The sequence below is a fragment of the Oncorhynchus mykiss genome, chromosome 5 (genome assembly GCF_057628025.1).
Source record: "Oncorhynchus mykiss isolate SJ-2025 chromosome 5, ASM5762802v1, whole genome shotgun sequence".
Lineage (NCBI taxonomy): Eukaryota > Metazoa > Chordata > Actinopteri > Salmoniformes > Salmonidae > Oncorhynchus > Oncorhynchus mykiss.
In genome coordinates this window covers 18,099,781-18,118,085 of record NC_143026.1, presented here as the reverse complement: position 1 = coordinate 18,118,085, position 18,305 = coordinate 18,099,781, and the positions used below count along the sequence as shown (strand labels likewise).

The 18,305-nt window shown below is 49.1% G+C and overlaps 1 protein-coding gene across 3 annotated transcripts in view; it reads right to left on the bottom strand.

Moving 5' to 3' along the window:
* Positions 1 to 18,305, bottom strand: part of tnpo1 (transportin 1) — a 51,026-nt gene that overhangs the window by 13,284 nt on the left and 19,437 nt on the right. For all 3 annotated transcript variants that reach the window (XR_016495909.1, XM_036976968.2, XM_090234033.1), the window contains exons 6-15: positions 15,982 to 16,115; positions 15,388 to 15,469; positions 6,996 to 7,118; positions 5,426 to 5,544; positions 4,168 to 4,228; positions 3,635 to 3,821; positions 3,316 to 3,468; positions 1,553 to 1,778; positions 771 to 942; positions 534 to 620 (exon numbers count right to left, since the gene is read on the bottom strand). Coding sequence is in view for 2 of the 3 variants with exons in the window: in XM_036976968.2 (XP_036832863.1) it covers positions 534 to 620; positions 771 to 942; positions 1,553 to 1,778; positions 3,316 to 3,468; positions 3,635 to 3,821; positions 4,168 to 4,228; positions 5,426 to 5,544; positions 6,996 to 7,118; positions 15,388 to 15,469; positions 15,982 to 16,115 (1,344 nt within the window). In the remaining variant the exon portion in view is untranslated. The remainder of the gene's footprint in view (positions 1 to 533; positions 621 to 770; positions 943 to 1,552; positions 1,779 to 3,315; positions 3,469 to 3,634; positions 3,822 to 4,167; positions 4,229 to 5,425; positions 5,545 to 6,995; positions 7,119 to 15,387; positions 15,470 to 15,981; positions 16,116 to 18,305) is intronic.

Below are 18,305 nucleotides of genomic sequence, written 5' to 3'. Positions count from 1 at the left end.
AGTGAGGCTCACCTCTAGTAAAGGGAACATTATTAGACAGTGAGGCTCACCTCTAGTAAAGGGAACATTATTAGACAGTGAGGCTCACCTCTAGTAAAGGGAACATTATTAGAGGACAGTGAGGCTCACCTCTAGTAAAGGGAACATTATTAGACAGTGAGGCTCACCTCTAGTAAAGGGAACCTTATTAGAGGACAGTGAGGCCCATCTCTAGTAAAGGGAACCTTATTAGAGGACAATGAGGCTCACCTCTAGTAAAGGGAACGTTATTAGAGGACAGTGAGGCTCACCTCTAGTAAAGGGAACATTATTAGACAGTGAGGCTCACCTCTAGTAAAGGGAACATTATTAGAGGACAGTGAGGCTCACCTCTAGTAAAGGGAACATTATCAGAGGACAGTGAGGCTCACCTCTAGTAAAGGGAACATTATTAGAGGACAGTGAGGCTCACCTCTAGTAAAGGGAACATTATTAGAGGACAGTGAGGCTCACCTCTAGTAAAGGGAACATTATTAGAGGACAGTGAGGCTCACCTCTAGTAAAGGGAACAGATCCTTGTCTTCGTCCTTCAGCTGGTTCCACTTTGCTATCAGTGGAGGCATCAGCATCTGAATGTACTCCTAAACACATACAGTAAAGCCCACATTAGACATCACAACTAAACACATACAGTAAAGCCCACATTAGACATCACAACTAAACACTTACAGTAAAGCCCACATTAGACGACAACAACTAAACACACAGCTGAAAGGTGTGTGTGTGTGTACCGGCTTGTTGAGGTGGTGTCCAACGGAGTCAGCGAGCGTCCCTATAGCATCGTACAGTATAAGCAGGTTCTTGTGTTGGTACTTGTTGAAGGCAAACACCAGAGTGTCCAGGATGTAGGCCAGGTAGGGAACCAACTCTGTACACGCCTCCTCTTCCAGAGTGGCAAAGGCACTGGGGGGAGAGATAGTGGAAACAGAGAAAGGAGAGAGAGGGGTGAGGGAGGTAGAGGGGAGAGAGAAAGAGAGGGGGAGAGAGGAGGGGGATAAGGCAGGAGAGAGAGGGGTGAGGGAGGTAGAGGGGAGAGAGAAAGAGAGGGGGAGAGAGGAGGGGGATAAGGCAGGAGAGAGAGGGGTGAGGGAGGTAGAGGGGAGAGAGAAAGAGAGGGGAGAGAGAGGGGTGAGAGAGGTAGAGGGGAGAGAGAAAGAGAGGGGAGAGAGGGGTGAGAGAGGTAGAGGGGAGAGAGAAAGAGAGGGGAGAGAGAAAGAGAGGGGAGAGAGAGAGAGGGGTGAGAGAAATAAAAGGTTGTTTAGAACACCACTTTGAGAGGGGTGAGAGAAATAAAAGGTTGTTTAGAACACCACTTTTCAGTCAAGCTGTTCTTTTTGAACTGTGGTTCAAAAACTTTTGATTGTATCAACTGATCGTCACAATGATCATCATCTTTACTTCAACTCCCAGGACTGTCGTCCCCAGCTTTAAAATTACTGAATATTTACAAATAAATCAGACATCTGGTCAAACAGAACCACAGCTACCAACAGCTGACCACATGCTGACTCACCTGCAGGCAGCCTCCTGCACCCTCTTGTTGGAGTCCAGGATGCGTTTGAGGAGCTCAGTCATCAGTGGCTTCAGATAAGTGTCAGGAGGCTGGCTGACCACCCAGTGGGCATATCGACTCAGGGTCCAGCAGGTGATGGAGCGCACCAGGGCCTTCTCATCACTCAGACACTGCACCAGGTGGGGGATGAGCTCTGGCAGGTAGGGGATCATACCCTGCATACAACCTGGGAAAATGACATGGGGTTAGACTACTGGGTTCCACTGGCTTTAAGATCAGCGGTGAAAATGGTGGAGAGATAGTCTTGTTTAGTCCTTCGTTCAGGTTGCATGGTAGAATACCCCTGATAGCTAGAATTATGCAACTTCCTGACCCACACAAGTGGATAAACACACTGTACATTCTCTTTCACCACTGTATAGTCTATCACTTCCTCCCCCTCCCAGTCTCTGCTAGTCCTTACCCTCAGCGATGGCCCCCAGGACCAGTATACCAGTCTCTGCTAGTCCTTACCCTCAGCGATGGCCCCCAGGACCAGTATACCAGTCTCTGCTAGTCCTTACCCTCAGCGATGGCCCCCGGGACCAGTATACCAGTCTCTGCTAGTCCTTACCCTCAGCGATGGCCCCCAGGACCAGTATACCAGTCTCTGCTAGTCGTTACCCTCACTGATGGCCCCCAGGACCAGTATACCAGTTTCTGCTAGTCCTTACCCTCAGCGATGGCCCCCAGGACCAGTATACCAGTCTCTGCTAGTCCTTACCCTCAGCGATAGCCCCCAGGACCAGTATACCAGTATCTGCTAGTCCTTACCCTCAGTGATGGCCCCCAGGACCAGTATACCAGTCTCTGCTAGTCCTTACCCTCAGCGATGGCCCCCAGGACCAGTATACCAGTCTCTGCTAGTCCTTACCCTCAGCGATAGCCCCCAGGACCAGTATACCAGTCTCTGCTAGTCCTTACCCTCAGCGATGGCCCCCAGGACCAGTATACCAGTCTCTGCTAGTCCTTACCCTCACCGATGGCCCCCAGGACCAGTATACCAGTCTCTGCTAGTCCTTACCCTCAGCGATGGCACCCAGGACCAGTATACCAGTCTCTGCTAGTCCTTACCCTCAGCGATAGCCCCCAGGACCAGTATACCAGTATCTGCTAGTCCTTACCCTCAGTGATGGCCCCCAGGACCAGTATACCAGTCTCTGCTAGTCCTTACCCTCACTGATGGCCCCCAGGACCAGTATACCAGTTTCTGCTAGTCCTTACTCTCAGCGATGGCCCCCAGGACCAGTTTACCAGTCTCTGCTAGTCCTTACCCTCAGCGATAGCCCCCAGGACCAGTATACCAGTATCTGCTAGTCCTTACCCTCAGTGATGGCCCCCAGGACCAGTATACCAGTCTCTGCTAGTCCTTACCCTCAGCGATGGCCCCCAGGACCAGTATACCAGTCTCTGCTAGTCCTTACCCTCAGCGATAGCCCCCAGGACCAGTATACCAGTCTCTGCTAGTCCTTACCCTCAGCGATGGCCCCCAGGACCAGTATACCAGTCTCTGCTAGTCCTTACCCTCACCGATGGCCCCCAGGACCAGTATACCAGTCTCTGCTAGTCCTTACCCTCAGCGATGGCACCCAGGACCAGTATACCAGTCTCTGCTAGTCCTTACCCTCAGCGATAGCCCCCAGGACCAGTATACCAGTCTCTGCTAGTCCTTACCCTCAGTGATGGTCCCCAGGACCAGTATACCAGTCTCTGCTAGTCCTTACCCTCAGCGATGGCCCCCAGGACCAGTATACCAGACTCCTTGATGACCCACTCTGGGTGGAAGAGGAGCTCTTTGAGGAGAGGCAGGATGGGGAGGAGCAGGTCATCTCTGAACACGTTAGCCAACACGTCCAACGCTGCTGCTGAACACTTCCCTGGAGACAGTGAGAGGGAACGCGTTAATAAACAGAGGTACACAGACACAAAAAGTTCAACAAAACCGATGGCACGAGAGGGAGCGAGCGCGAGAGGGAGGGAGACAGAGAAAAAAAGAGTAAGCGAGACAAAGCAAGAAAACCAGATAATCAGAAGTCCACTCACGGAGATTCCAGTCAGAGATGGTGTCATCATCGTCCAGGTCATCATCATCATCATCGTCGTCATCGTCCTCGATGCCATCGCGGTCGCCCTCGTGCTGCTGGGCAACGGTACGGGAGCGGTGGAACCTGGGCCTGATATCCTGCTCGTTGTCAGGGATGGCCTCATCATCATCCTCGTCCACATCACCCTGACCACACACACAGTTCCACACTTGTAAGGGTACACACACAAAGGTATGCAATTCTAACTATTGATACTACTTTAAGACAGTGAGCTGCCTTCAGGCCTGTAGCTAGGTAGCCGTCAGTTCACCTATCAGACTATCTTAACAGCAGACAGAGACACATACATATTTATGTATGTAGAAATATGAATTTAATTGTAACCATAGTGACAGGCCCATGACAGGACCTACACACAGCCAGGGTTGAGACCCAGGGCTAAGGTGTGATGTGTCCAGTACATTACCACAAGGTGCAGTCCAGCAGCAAGCCATAGATCAATTTCCTGGCTCACACTCAGAGCAGACTGACCTTGAGCAGAATGATGTCGATCTCGGAGTACTTCATCCCGTTGACGAGCACTGGAATCAGCCTGGAACAGACAGGGATCGACAGGTGGGGGATGGGGGAGAGGGAGCATGGAGGGGATGGGTAGAGAGGGAGCATGGAGGGGATGGGTAGAGAGGGAGCATGGAGGGGATGGGTAGAGAGGGAGCATGGAGGGGATGGGTAGAGAGGGAGCATGGAGGGGATGGGGGAGAGGGAGCATGGAGGGGATGGGGGAGAGGGAGCATGGAGGGGATGGGGGAGAGGGAGCATGGAGGGGATGGGGGAGAGGGAGCATGGAGGGGATGGGGGAGAGGGAGCATGGAGGGGATGGGGGAGAGGGAGCATGGAGGGGATGGGGGAGAGGGAGCATGGAGGGGATGGGGGAGAGGGAGCATGGAGGGGATGGGGGAGAGGGAGCATGGAGGGGATGGGGGAGAGGGAGCATGGAGGGGATGGGGGAGAGGGAGCATGGAGGGGATAGGGGAGAGGGAGCATGGAGGGGATGGGGGAGAGGAGCATGGGGAGAGGGAGCATGGAGGGGGTTGGTAGAGAGGGAGCATGGAGGGGATGGAGGAGAGGGAGCATGGGGAGAGGGAGCATTGAGTGGATGGAGGAGAGGGAGCATGGAGTGGATGGAGGAGAGGGAGCATGGAGTGGATGGAGGAGAGGGAGCATGGAGGGGATGAAGGAGAGGGAGCATGGAGGGGATGGAGGAGAGGGAGCATGGAGGGGGTGGGTGAGAGGGAGCATGGAGGGGTGGGGGAGAGGGAGCATGGAGGGGGTTGGTAGAGAGGGAGCATGGAGGGGATGGGGGAGAGGGAGCATGGGGAGAGGGTGCATGGAGGGGGTTGGTAGAGAGGGAGCATGGAGGGGATGGGGGAGAGGGGGCATGGCGGGGGTTGGTAGAGAGGGAGCATGGAGGGGGTTGGTAGAGAGGGAGCATGGAGGGGGTTGGTAGAGAGGGAGCATGGAGGGGATGGGGGAGAGGGGGCATGGCGGGGGTTGGTAGAGAGGGAGCATGGAGGGGGTTGGTAGAGAGGGAGCATGGAGGGGGTTGGTAGAGAGGAAGCAGGGGACAGGAGAGGAGACGGGACAGGCAACATTAATGTCAGCAGTGTCACCATTGTGTCACAGATGAGCTCTAACAGCTATGGCTCTGATCAACAGCCAGGGTAACAGGATGAGGACAGTACACCGGGGGGAGGCCTAGAATGACAGCTTTTGTATGTGTGTTACTCACTTGGAGAGGTGGTTACACAGCACATCCTTACAGACAGGCTGTTCAGCCAGTGTCAGCCAGAACTCACAGGCCTCCAGAGCCACGTTCTCATCCTGGTCCTGAGTCCTCTGCAGCATGTACTGAGGAGAGGACCATGGGAAATGTAGTACTATTAGCATTATATTTGTAATTCACTACCTCAATCAATATTCAGGATTCATTTCAAGGCCAGGAGCTGGGCACCACAATCACATGACAGATTATGGATGAACCTGTCTGGAGAATTAAAGCTCTCAGATGAACCTGTCTGGAGAACTAAAGCTCTCAGATGAACCTGTCTGGAGAATTAAAGCTTTCAGATGAACCTGTCTGGAGAATTAAAGCTTTCAGATGAACCTGTCTGGAGAACTAAAGCTTTCAGATGAACCTGTCTGGAGAACTAAAGCTTTCAGATGAACCTGTCTGGAGAACTAAAGCTTTCAGATGAACCTGTCTGGAGAATTAAAGCTTTCAGATGAACCTGTCTGGAGAACTAAAGCTTTCAGATGAACCTGTCTGGAGAATTAAAGCTTTCAGATGAACCTGTCTGGAGAACTAAAGCTTTCAGATGAACCTGTCTGGAGAATTAAAGCTTTTGGCCAAGGTGGCATCTTGAGCTGATTTGATGAGACCAAGAGGAATCCATTACATTAGTTTGTTTTCCTCCCTCCTTTCCTCTCTATATCTGTCCCTCACTCCCTCTCTGCCTCCCTTGCAACTTAATTCGCTCCCCCTACACCTCCCGCCCTGCAGCTTAAACTGTGTGTACACTACACCATTTTGGCCGTGGTTTAGCTGTCCCAGACAAGTTTTTGAGATCGTAAACAAAATACCCATGTCGTTGCGGTTACCGACACTTTTTTAATGTGAGCGGGTCAGAGATGCAATCTACGGGCTACCGCTCGATCTTTGAGCAGTCCCAGATGTCACGATATTTTCAAGCATGTTTGATTTTATCAGCACAAAATCGGCAATGCTCGTGTGAGATGTGCAACGACAAGTTTTCAGAACGTGATCAGCAATAGCCAATGAGAGCTGGCCAGAGAAGAAGCCAGTGAGATGCTGACGTATCACATCACCCAGAATGTGTAGACTCTGGAGCAGGAGCTATGACTACTACTAGTATGTGTATTGTACTTGCCTTTAACCAAAGTGTCAAATCGTTACAGCTCTGAAGTTCACAAGCAATGTTATTCAATTCAAAACATTGGCTAGATCTTTCAACTCTGTATGGCAAGCGTGAATGTCTAACTGAACCTTTATGAGGCTGCTTTGAGCCACAGCTCGTAGCTACGTAAAATCGTATCACATCATTGTTTGGTATAGAGAACCCTCACGACCAAGTGAAGAATCGTATTATGTGTGACACGTCTGTGCCAGATGGTTAGCTTGTGCAACACTATGTTGGCAACACAAAACAAATACAGGAAAGACAGTTGTTCAATGTGAGAGGCTCAGTGATGTTAGGATTTTGAAAGTCCTGTAGTGTACACTAGGCATTACAGAATACAAGCCCAAGTCCTCCGCCCCAGTTCCCCAGTCCCATTCTCACCTCTATGATGTTGTGCATGTGCGGTAGGAGACGGTCCATGCGGACTTCCAGCAGCATGACCAGAGCTCTGCAAACGTTCTTCCTCACCTCTGGCTCCTCATCAGTCGCCAGGGCAAACAGGTTCTACAGGGAGGGAGGAGGGTCAAACATCAAAACACAAGCACACATACTAGTCCCAACTTTCATTACTTGAAGATGCATCCTGTGTTTTTTGACATTGCATTACTAATGAAGGATAGCAGACATTGGCTTTTTATTGTAAGTAGTTGACACAGAGCCAAGGAAAGGAGACCAGAATGTCTTCATATGTCATGAGTTCTGACCAGGACCTGTAACCATAGAGGGTCTCGGAATATACAATTGTTCATAAGTGGTGAGAATATAGACATTTTACTCCTACTCTTAAGGGTAAAAATAAAAGCTTTGCATGAAGCCTCTTTGGTCATAAGAGTCCCACCTAGTGGACAGATATTTAAGACACCTCATGAGATGTCCTAACCAGTTAAGAGTTAGTGTCAGTGGTTCCTGCACCACATGCAATTGCTTTGGACTTCTTAAAATAATTTTATGATATTTCTATATAATCCATCTGTAAATAATCTAGATCTACATGCAACAGTATCTCTTGTGCCTTTGACAATGATTTCATGAGGCCTATTTCACATCATATGCCTACATACTTATAACCACTAGGCTAATAAATAAAAACATGTTTTTATTTATTATTAAATGATATATACTGAACAAAAATAGAAATGCAACATGTAAAATGTTGGTCCCATGTTTCATGAGCTGAAATAAAAGATCCCAGAAATGTTCCATATGCACAAAAAGCTTATTTCTCTTAAATTTTGTGCATACATTTGTTCTCCTTTGCCAAGATAGTTGATCCATCTGTCTGGTGTGGAATATCAAGGAGCTGATTAAACAGCATGATCATTACACAGGCGCAACTTGTGCTGGGAACGCTGTTAATCTATGCATAGTCACTTTACCCCCTACCTACATGTACAAATTACCTCGACTAACCTGTACCCCCACACATTGACTCGGTACCGGTACCCTGTATATAGCCACCACATTGACTCGGTACCGTAACACCCCGTATATAGCCACCACATTGACTCGGTACCGGTACCCCGTATATAGCCACCACATTGACTCGGTACTGTAACACCCCGTATATAGCCACCACATTGACTCGGTACCGGTACCCCGTATATAGCCACCACATTGACTCGGTACTGTAACACCCCGTATATAGCCACCACATTGACTCGGTACCGTAACACCCCGTATATAGCCACCACATTGACTCGGTACCATAACACCCCGTATATAGCCACCACATTGACTCGGTACCGTAACACCCCGTATATAGCCACCAAATTGACTCGGTACCGGTACCCCGTATATAGCCACCACATTGACTCGGTACCGGTACCCCGTATACAGCCACCACATTGACTCTGTACCGTAACACCCCGTATATAGCCTCCACATTGACTCGGTACCGGTACCTCGTATATAGCCACCACATTGACTCTGTACCGTAACACCCCGTATATAGCCACCACATTGACTCGGTACCGTAACACCCCGTATATAGCCACCACATTGACTCGGTACCGTAACACCCCGTATATAGCCTCCACATTGACTCGGTACCGGTACCCCGTATATAGCCACCACATTGACTCGGTACCGTAACACCCCGTATATAGCCACCACATTGACTCGGTACCGTAACACCCCGTATATAGCCACCACATTGACTCGGTACCGTAACATCCCGTATATAGCCACCACATTGACTCGGTACCGTAACACCCCGTATATAGCCACCACATTGACTCGGTACCGGTACCCCGTATATAGCCACCACATTGACTCGGTACCGTAACACCCCGTATATAGCCACCACATTGACTCGGTACCGGTACCCCGTATATAGCCACCACATTGACTCGGTACTGTAACACCCCGTATATAGCCACCACATTGACTCGGTACCGGTACCCCGTATATAGCCACCACATTGACTCGGTACTGTAACACCCCGTATATAGCCACCACATTGACTCGGTACCGTAACACCCCGTATATAGCCACCACATTGACTCGGTACCGTAACACCCCGTATATAGCCACCACATTGACTCGGTACCGTAACACCCCGTATATAGCCACCACATTGACTCGGTACCGGTACCCCGTATATAGCCACCACATTGACTCGGTACCGGTACCCCGTATACAGCCACCACATTGACTCTGTACCGTAACACCCCGTATATAGCCTCCACATTGACTCGGTACCGGTACCTCGTATATAGCCACCACATTGACTCTGTACCGTAACACCCCGTATATAGCCACCACATTGACTCGGTACCGTAACACCCCGTATATAGCCTCCACATTGACTCGGTACCGGTACCCCGTATATAGCCACCACATTGACTCGGTACCGTAACACCCCGTATATAGCCACCACATTGACTCGGTACCGTAACACCCCGTATATAGCCACCACATTGACTCGGTACCGTAACACCCCGTATATAGCCACCACATTGACTCGGTACCGTAACACCCCGTATATAGCCACCACATTGACTCGGTACCGTAACACCCCGTATATAGCCACCACATTGACTCGGTACCGTAACACCCCGTATATAGCCACCACATTGACTCGGTACCGGTACCCCGTATATAGCCACCACATTGACTCTGTACCGTAACACCCCGTATATAGCCACCACATTGACTCGGTACCGTAACACCCCGTATATAGCCACCACATTGACTCGGTACCGTAACACCCCGTATATAGCCACCACATTGACTCGGTACCGTAACACCCCGTATATAGCCTCCACATTGACTCGGTACCGGTACCTCGTATATAGCCACCACATTGACTCTGTACCGTAACACCCCGTATATAGCCACCACATTGACTCGGTACCGTAACACCCCGTATATAGCCACCACATTGACTCGGTACCGTAACACCCCGTATATAGCCTCCACATTGACTCGGTACCGGTACCCCGTATATAGCCACCACATTGACTCGGTACCGTAACACCCCGTATATAGCCACCACATTGACTCGGTACCGTAACACCCCGTATATAGCCACCACATTGACTCGGTACCGTAACACCCCGTATATAGCCACCACATTGACTCGGTACCGTAACACCCCGTATATAGCCACCACATTGACTCGGTACCGTAACACCCCGTATATAGCCACCACATTGACTCGGTACCGTAACACCCCGTATATAGCCACCACATTGACTCGGTACCGTAACACCCCGTATATAGCCACCACATTGACTCGGTACCGTAACACCCCGTATATAGCCACCACATTGACTCGGTACCGTAACACCCCGTATATAGCCACCACATTGACTCGGTACCGGTACCCCGTATATAGCCACCACATTGACTCGGTACCGTAACACCCCGTATATAGCCACCACATTGACTCGGTACCGGTACCCCGTATATAGCCACCACATTGACTCTGTACCGTAACACCCCGTATATAGCCTCCACATTGACTCGGTACCGGTACCCCGTATATAGCCACCACATTGACTCTGTACCGTAACACCCCGTATATAGCCTCCACATTGACTCGGTACCGGTACCCCGTATATAGCCACCACATTGACTCGGTACCGTAACACCCCGTATATAGCCACCACATTGACTCGGTACCGTAACACCCCGTATATAGCCACCACATTGACTCGGTACCAGTACCCCGTATATAGCCACCACATTGACTCGGTACCGTAACACCCCGTATATAGCCACCACATTGACTCGGTACCGGTACCCCGTATATAGCCACCACATTGACTCTGTACCGTAACACCCCGTATATAGCCACCACATTGACTCGGTACAGGTACCCCGTATATAGCCACCACATTGACTCGGTACCGGTACCCCGTATATAGCCACCACATTGACTCGGTACCGTAACACCCCGTATATAGCCACCACATTGACTCGGTACCGGTACCCCGTATATAGCCACCACATTGACTCGGTACCGGTACCCCGTATATAGCCACCACATTGACTCTGTACCATAACACCCCGTATATAGCCACCACATTGACTCGGTACCGTAACACCCCGTATATAGCCACCACATTGACTTGGTACCGGTACCCCGTATATAGCCACCACATTGACTCGGTACCGTAACACCCCGTATATAGCCACCACATTGACTCGGTACCGTAACACCCCGTATATAGCCACCACATTGACTCGGTACCGTAACACCCCGTATATAGCCACCACATTGACTCGGTACCGTAACACCCCGTATATAGCCACCACATTGACTCGGTACCGTAACACCCCGTATATAGCCACCACATTGACTCGGTACCGGTACCCCGTATATAGCCACCACATTGACTCGGTACCGTAACACCCCGTATATAGCCACCACATTGACTCGGTACCGGTACCCCGTATATAGCCACCACATTGACTCTGTACCGTAACACCCCGTATATAGCCTCCACATTGACTCGGTACCGGTACCCCGTATATAGCCACCACATTGACTCTGTACCGTAACACCCCGTATATAGCCACCACATTGACTCGGTACCGTAACACCCCGTATATAGCCTCCACATTGACTTGGTACCGTAACACCCCGTATATAGCCACCACATTGACTCGGTACCGTAACACCCCGTATATAGCCACCACATTGACTCGGTACCGGTACCCCGTATATAGCCACCACATTGACTCGGTACCGTAACACCCCGTATATAGCCACCACATTGACTCGGTACCGTAACACCCCGTATATAGCCTCCACATTGACTCGGTACCGTAACACCCCGTATATAGCCACCACATTGACTCGGTACCGTAACACCCCGTATATAGCCACCACATTGACTCGGTACCGTAACACCCCGTATATAGCCTCCACATTGACTCGGTACCGTAACACCCCGTATATAGCCACCAAATTGACTCGGTACCGTAACACCCCGTATATAGCCACCACATTGACTCGGTACCGTAACACCCCGTATATAGCCTCCACATTGACTCGGTACCGTAACACCCCGTATATAGCCACCACATTGACTCGGTACCGGTACCCCGTATATAGCCTCCACATTGACTCGGTACCGTAACACCCCGTATATAGCCACCACATTGACTCGGTACCGTAACACCCCGTATATAGCCACCACATTGACTCGGTACCGTAACACCCCGTATATAGCCTCCACATTGACTCGGTACCGTAACACCCCGTATATAGCCACCACATTGACTCGGTACCGGTACCCCGTATATAGCCTCCACATTGACTCGGTACCGTAACACCCCGTATATAGCCACCACATTGACTCGGTACCGTAACACCCCGTATATAGCCTCCACATTGACTCGGTACCGTAACACCCCGTATATAGCCACCACATTGACTCGGTACCGGTACCCCGTATATAGCCTCCACATTGACTCGGTACCGTAACACCCCGTATATAGCCACCACATTGACTCTGTACCGTAACACCCCGTATATAGCCTCCACATTGACTCGGTACCGTAACACCCCGTATATAGCCACCACATTGACTCGGTACCGTAACACCCCGTATATAGCCACCACATTGACTCGGTACCGGTACCCCGTATATAGCCACCACATTGACTCGGTACCGGTACCCCGTATATAGCCACCACATTGACTCGGTACCGGTACCCCGTATATAGCCACCACATTGACTCGGTACCGGTACCCCGTATATAGCCACCACATTGACTCGGTACCGGTACCCCGTATATAGCCACCACATTGACTCGGTACCGTAACACCCCGTATATAGCCTCCACATTGACTCGGTACCGTAACACCCCGTATATAGCCACCACATTGACTCGGTACCGTAACACCCCGTATATAGCCTCTTTATTGTGTTACTTTTTATTTTATACTTTATTTTATTTAGTCAATATTTTCTTAACTCTATTCTTCAACTGTTGGTTGGTTGTTGGTTAAGGGTTTGTATGTAAGCATTTCATGGTAAGGTTGTATTCGGCGCAAGTGACAAATAAAATTTGATTTAACAATAGAAGGCCTCTAAAATGTGCAGTTTTGTCACACAACACAATGCCACAGATGTGTCAAGTTGAGGCAGCGTGCAATTGGCATGCCGACTGCAGGAATGCCCACCAGAGCTGTTGCCAGAGAATTGAATGTTAATTTCTCTACCATAAGCCACCTGCAACGTCGTTGTAGTAAATCTGGTAGTGTGTCCAACCGGCCTCACAACCACAGACCACGTGTAACCACTCCAGCCCAGGACCTCCACATCCAGCTTCTTCACCAGCACAAAAGCAAATAATCAGTGGTGTAAGCAGTAGTTATTTTCCCACGCTAACGCCTCGATCAGACCGACAGCATCATTGCATTAATGATGCATAATAAATTCTGCAGTCAAACTTTTTCCATTATGTAATCCAACAGTGTTACTGGATATGTGCAACAAAACTTCAACATTCACCTTTTGCTATTATTTCTGTCAAGTTTATGCATTTGTTAGATAAATCCAACGTATGCGCCACACAGAAAACAAAACGCACCCCAACTGCCTCTGCAACGCAATGCTGCACAGCGTTCCATTGGAAAAGAATGTACCTCTGGTGTAACAAAATACAACGATGCTGTCGGTGTGATCGGGGCGTAAAGCTAGTAACGTTAGCTAGCTTGTGTTGTAGTAGTCTATAGTCTGACAACGGCGACGACGACAGCTGGAGCAGCAGTTATCAACTTCAAGGTGGATGTTGTTGCTAATTTATTAGCATCACCCTTTTCAAGATTTTGTTGCAGCTCGCTTGCGGTTAGCGATCTCTTGAAAATAATGACTGTGAAACATTGTTGCATTTAAAAACCTTACAATCACCCATTAGTGTGATGAATGTGATAAAATATATTTGTAAAGGGAAGTAATAGCTGGTTTGTTCATTTCTTTTTGGATATGAAATGGTTGTGCTTATGTATTGTTCTGATTTCATGGGGCCTACTGGAGTGAATGGGCTGCTGATTCCTTAACATTATTAAATAACATACGCTGTGTGTGACTGCTAATGTGTATCAGCCACGTCTGTGTGTTTGACCAAAACGGTCTGTCCTTCAGCACCATGGAGTGCACAGGTATTACGGTCGCTGTCCTTTCAGCACCACAAGCCTGTTACCTTTGATGTGACACTTGTCGCTATTGGTCAGAGTGTAATAGTGGTGTCAGGCTACCATGGCTTGTGTAAATTGTGTTTTCTGTTTTACTGGTCTCATTATTTTATGCTCTGTGTCATGTGGTGTCCGTGCCAGTTTGGTCTCTGTGTGTGCGGCAGCCCAAAGCGTGTCCAGGACTGTTAGATTTATTCATAATGTAATCAAAAAGCATTGCTCCTCCTTCACTAAAACAGTCTGACTACAGAAGATATGTCAGGCACATTAAGTGATGCTGTTTTCTGTTATTGTCTTGATTTTTGAGTTTGATGCAATGTATTGCAAGAATTTTGGTACCTCTGAAGCCCTAGGTCCTACACTGCATCTCAAGAGTAGGATTGCTGATCTCGGATCAGTTTAGCCTTTCAGATGACTTTCTGTACCAATTAGAATACTATAAGCCTCTGGTCATCTACTGACCATCTCAGAGCCTGCTATCAACTCTGGCCTTCTGCCCATTATCACAAACAACTCACCATTGAAAATAGCTCTAAAAAGCCCTACAGAAATAAACGGACACAGAGTATGCAAATTGGATTTCATGTGACCTGTGCCCCTTCTGCGCAGAGTGCCCTCTCTCTCACCCCCACAGCTGAAGACGTGACAGAGGGACTTTAAACAATAGCTCTTTATCTCCTATCCGCTTGCTGTATTGTCATTGTCACTGTACGGTTGCTGGATGCATCCGTCCTCATCCAGGGCCCAGCTGGCTGGAAGTTAAGCTCATCAGTGGTTAATGTGATCTAGTCCTAACGGATTATCAGCCCTGATCCAATCGGTGGAATTGGGGTTGGTGTACTGAACTGCAGCTAGGGCTGGCTCTTGGTAGTGCAGTGTAGTGCTGCGTAGAGGCTCAGACCTAACCTACTGACACACTGTACGGAGAGCTGAGGCCATATACCTGCCTGCCTGGCTGGCTGCACTGAGAGCGGAGGCTAGTTGGGTGGGCTGTGTGTGTGTATGACTTGATTGCAGAAGGTTCATGGCATGTCTGACTTTGTGAGCATATTATATAGTCACAGGGCTGTCTGGGGATTATGGGAGGTCAGACTGCAGAGGTCACGGCAGGGTCAGACTTGCCTCGATGAAGTCGTCGATGTGCAGCATTAGGGCCTGAGTCCTACTGATGATGAACTGGTTGACGCAGGCGATGGCATGAGATCTGCAACACCACAACAAGACAACAGAGCTCAATCTCACACCACCCAATCTCATGTGTTCCCCCTTATCAATGCTGCCTCTGTCTGTGTTCCTCCCCTTTCTATCCCCTTTCCACCCCCCAGTCTCCAATCTGGCATCTCAGACACTGATAACGCCTAAAAACAGACACAGAGAGAGAGAGACAGTCATCTATAAGAAGAGGGATCTGAGAGAACATTTTGGATCAAAGTGCCTGTAAATATAGCTAGATCTGAAAACAACCCCTGGCTATGGTTGTTTTGGAACAAATTAGAGGCGAGGCAAGGTGTTGGCTCCACCGGGAGTGAGCGAAAGAGGCAAAGCTGTGAGCAGGGAGAGGGAGGGAGGCCCAGTACACTCATACTCTAGGGACTTTTGCTTAACACGGTGTTTCTGCTTGCCTTTTGGGGTCTGGGCCGGGTTACTGTAAGGCACTTTCTGACAACTGCTGATGTAAAAAAAAAAAGGCTTTATAAATACATTTGGATTGAGTACCTTATCTTGGGGCTGCTGTGTTTGAAGAACTGCAGGAACTTTGGGATCATAACGTTGAGCGGACGGTCCAACACGTCACTGTCCAAGATCTCTGCTGAGTCCTCACAGATCTTCTGAAGAGCGCCAAACGCCCCCTGAGAGAAAGAGGGGGGAGAGAGAGAGGGAGATGTGGGGGAGGGGGGTTAACCAATATGTTTCAGGGCCAGAAAGCCCCCCCCCCCCCCATTTATCAGCCATATGTCATACTCCATCAACCCTGAGTCAACCTATAAAAACAACAGGTATGGAAAGCCTTCATCACCACATACTGTACCTAACACACCACATACTGTACCTAACACACCACAAGGAGAAACACAACCTGGCCAGGCTGGCCACCTAGGAAATGAACAGCAGGACAAAATTGTGAATTTGACAGTGAAAACATAAACAGCTAGAGTACAGGCTTATTCATGTGAGGCTGTCAGTGTGTGTGATGGAATTCTAGAACGACTACATTAAAGAAAGCTTCCTCTGTAAAAGTCACTAGGGGTTCCGTAATACACCGTGTGACACGCACACAGTCACCCAACACACACAAAACACCCAAAGTAGAGAGGATAGAAGTATCTGTGTGTCACATATGATCATGTGTCTCAGCAAGACAACTGAAATCTACTCCACAGGAGTGTCTAATCTTCCACTTGTAAGGTAGGTATTACCACTTCACAATGACCTTACGCCCACAACCAGCAAACATCACAGCTATGAATTATATACATAAAAACACACAAGCCCCTTGAAAAGCTATTATCTAAACCTGAAGAGGACATTGATGATGTGTACTTAATATGTCTATATGGGCAAATGATGCAGCAGCCTTGGAATGTCTCTTCCCAGGGAAATATAGATTGAGTTGATGGCTGACACACATTTAATATGCCGCCACACGTACATCACACACACACAGAGGAATCTGATCAGATGCAACAAAGAGCGCGGCGACAGTGGTGCTGTCTGAAGGCCGTTTCCATGGAAACCGTTTCCAGGGCGGGAGCTGTTTCCTTCCAGCCAGAATGCTTGGAGAACGAGACTGTGTGGTTAAAGAAAATACAAGGTTTCTGTCATTATGAGAGAGCCAATTGAGGAGCATTCCAACCAAGGTTAAACCAAGGTCAGCAATAGTTTACAAGGAAGTGGACACATCCAATTGGGATGGAGACTGTGTAGGGCAAAGGTTATGGAGACTGTAGGACAAAGGTTAAAGTCTTTCTCCAGTCTCCTTTTTATTTATCACCTGATTTCATTAACATGCCCATCTCAATAGGTGGTCCAGGGATCCTCCACAAGCAAAGGGGGGGGCTTTCCTCTTTTGACCTCTATTATTCCCCAAGCAAGGGGCGAGGCCGATGACATCACAATCCCCATCAGACCACGGCATGAAGTTTGTGTCTAAAAAACACAATTTTGCTCAAAACCTATCTTTTTTTACCCTTTAGTGTGTACTTTACAGTATTTATACTTGGGATATTTTTGTGTGTGTTTTTTTTGTATAAAAAAAAAAGGCCCTTTTTCTCCCCAATTTCGTGATATCCAATTGGTAGTTACAGTCTTGTCTCAACGCTGCAACTCCCTTACGAATTCGGGAGAGGCGAACGTCGAGAGCCATGCGTCCTCTGAAACACAACCCAACCAAGCCGCACTGCTTCTTGACACAGTACCCACTTAACCCGGAAGCCAGCCACACTAATGTGTCGGAGGAAACCCCGTACACCTGGCGACTCAGCGTGCACTGCGCCTGGCCCCCCACAGGAGTCGTAAGTGCGCAATGGGACAAGGACATCCGAGCAGGCCACACACTCCCCTAATCCGGATGACGTTGGGCCAATTGTGCACAGCCCATTGGGTCTCCCGGTCGTGGTCGGCTGCGACAGAGACTGGACTCTAACCTAGAATCTCTAGTGGCACAGCTAGCACTGCGTTGCAGTGTCTTAGACCACTGCACCACTCGGGAGGCCCTGGGATATTGCTTTTTAACAGTACATTTATTTTGTATTTTTAATCGCTGGAGGACAACTTTAAATATATAGACTGGTGACTGGGACAGGAGTGTGTGCGTGAGAGAGAGTAGTGAAGGCACTGCATACCAATGAAGCTGGACAGTCCTTGTAGGAGCCTTGCTGTCAAAATGGGAGGTGCAAGGATGACAATTATGCAAAAGAATGCAAGTCTGCTGAGAGAAAAAGGGGTTAAATAAACAATTCCTTTTAATTTTCCTCTTCCATCCTTACTCTGTTTGAACGCCATGTTCAGACACGACACTGTAGAGTTTACAGCAGTGTCAG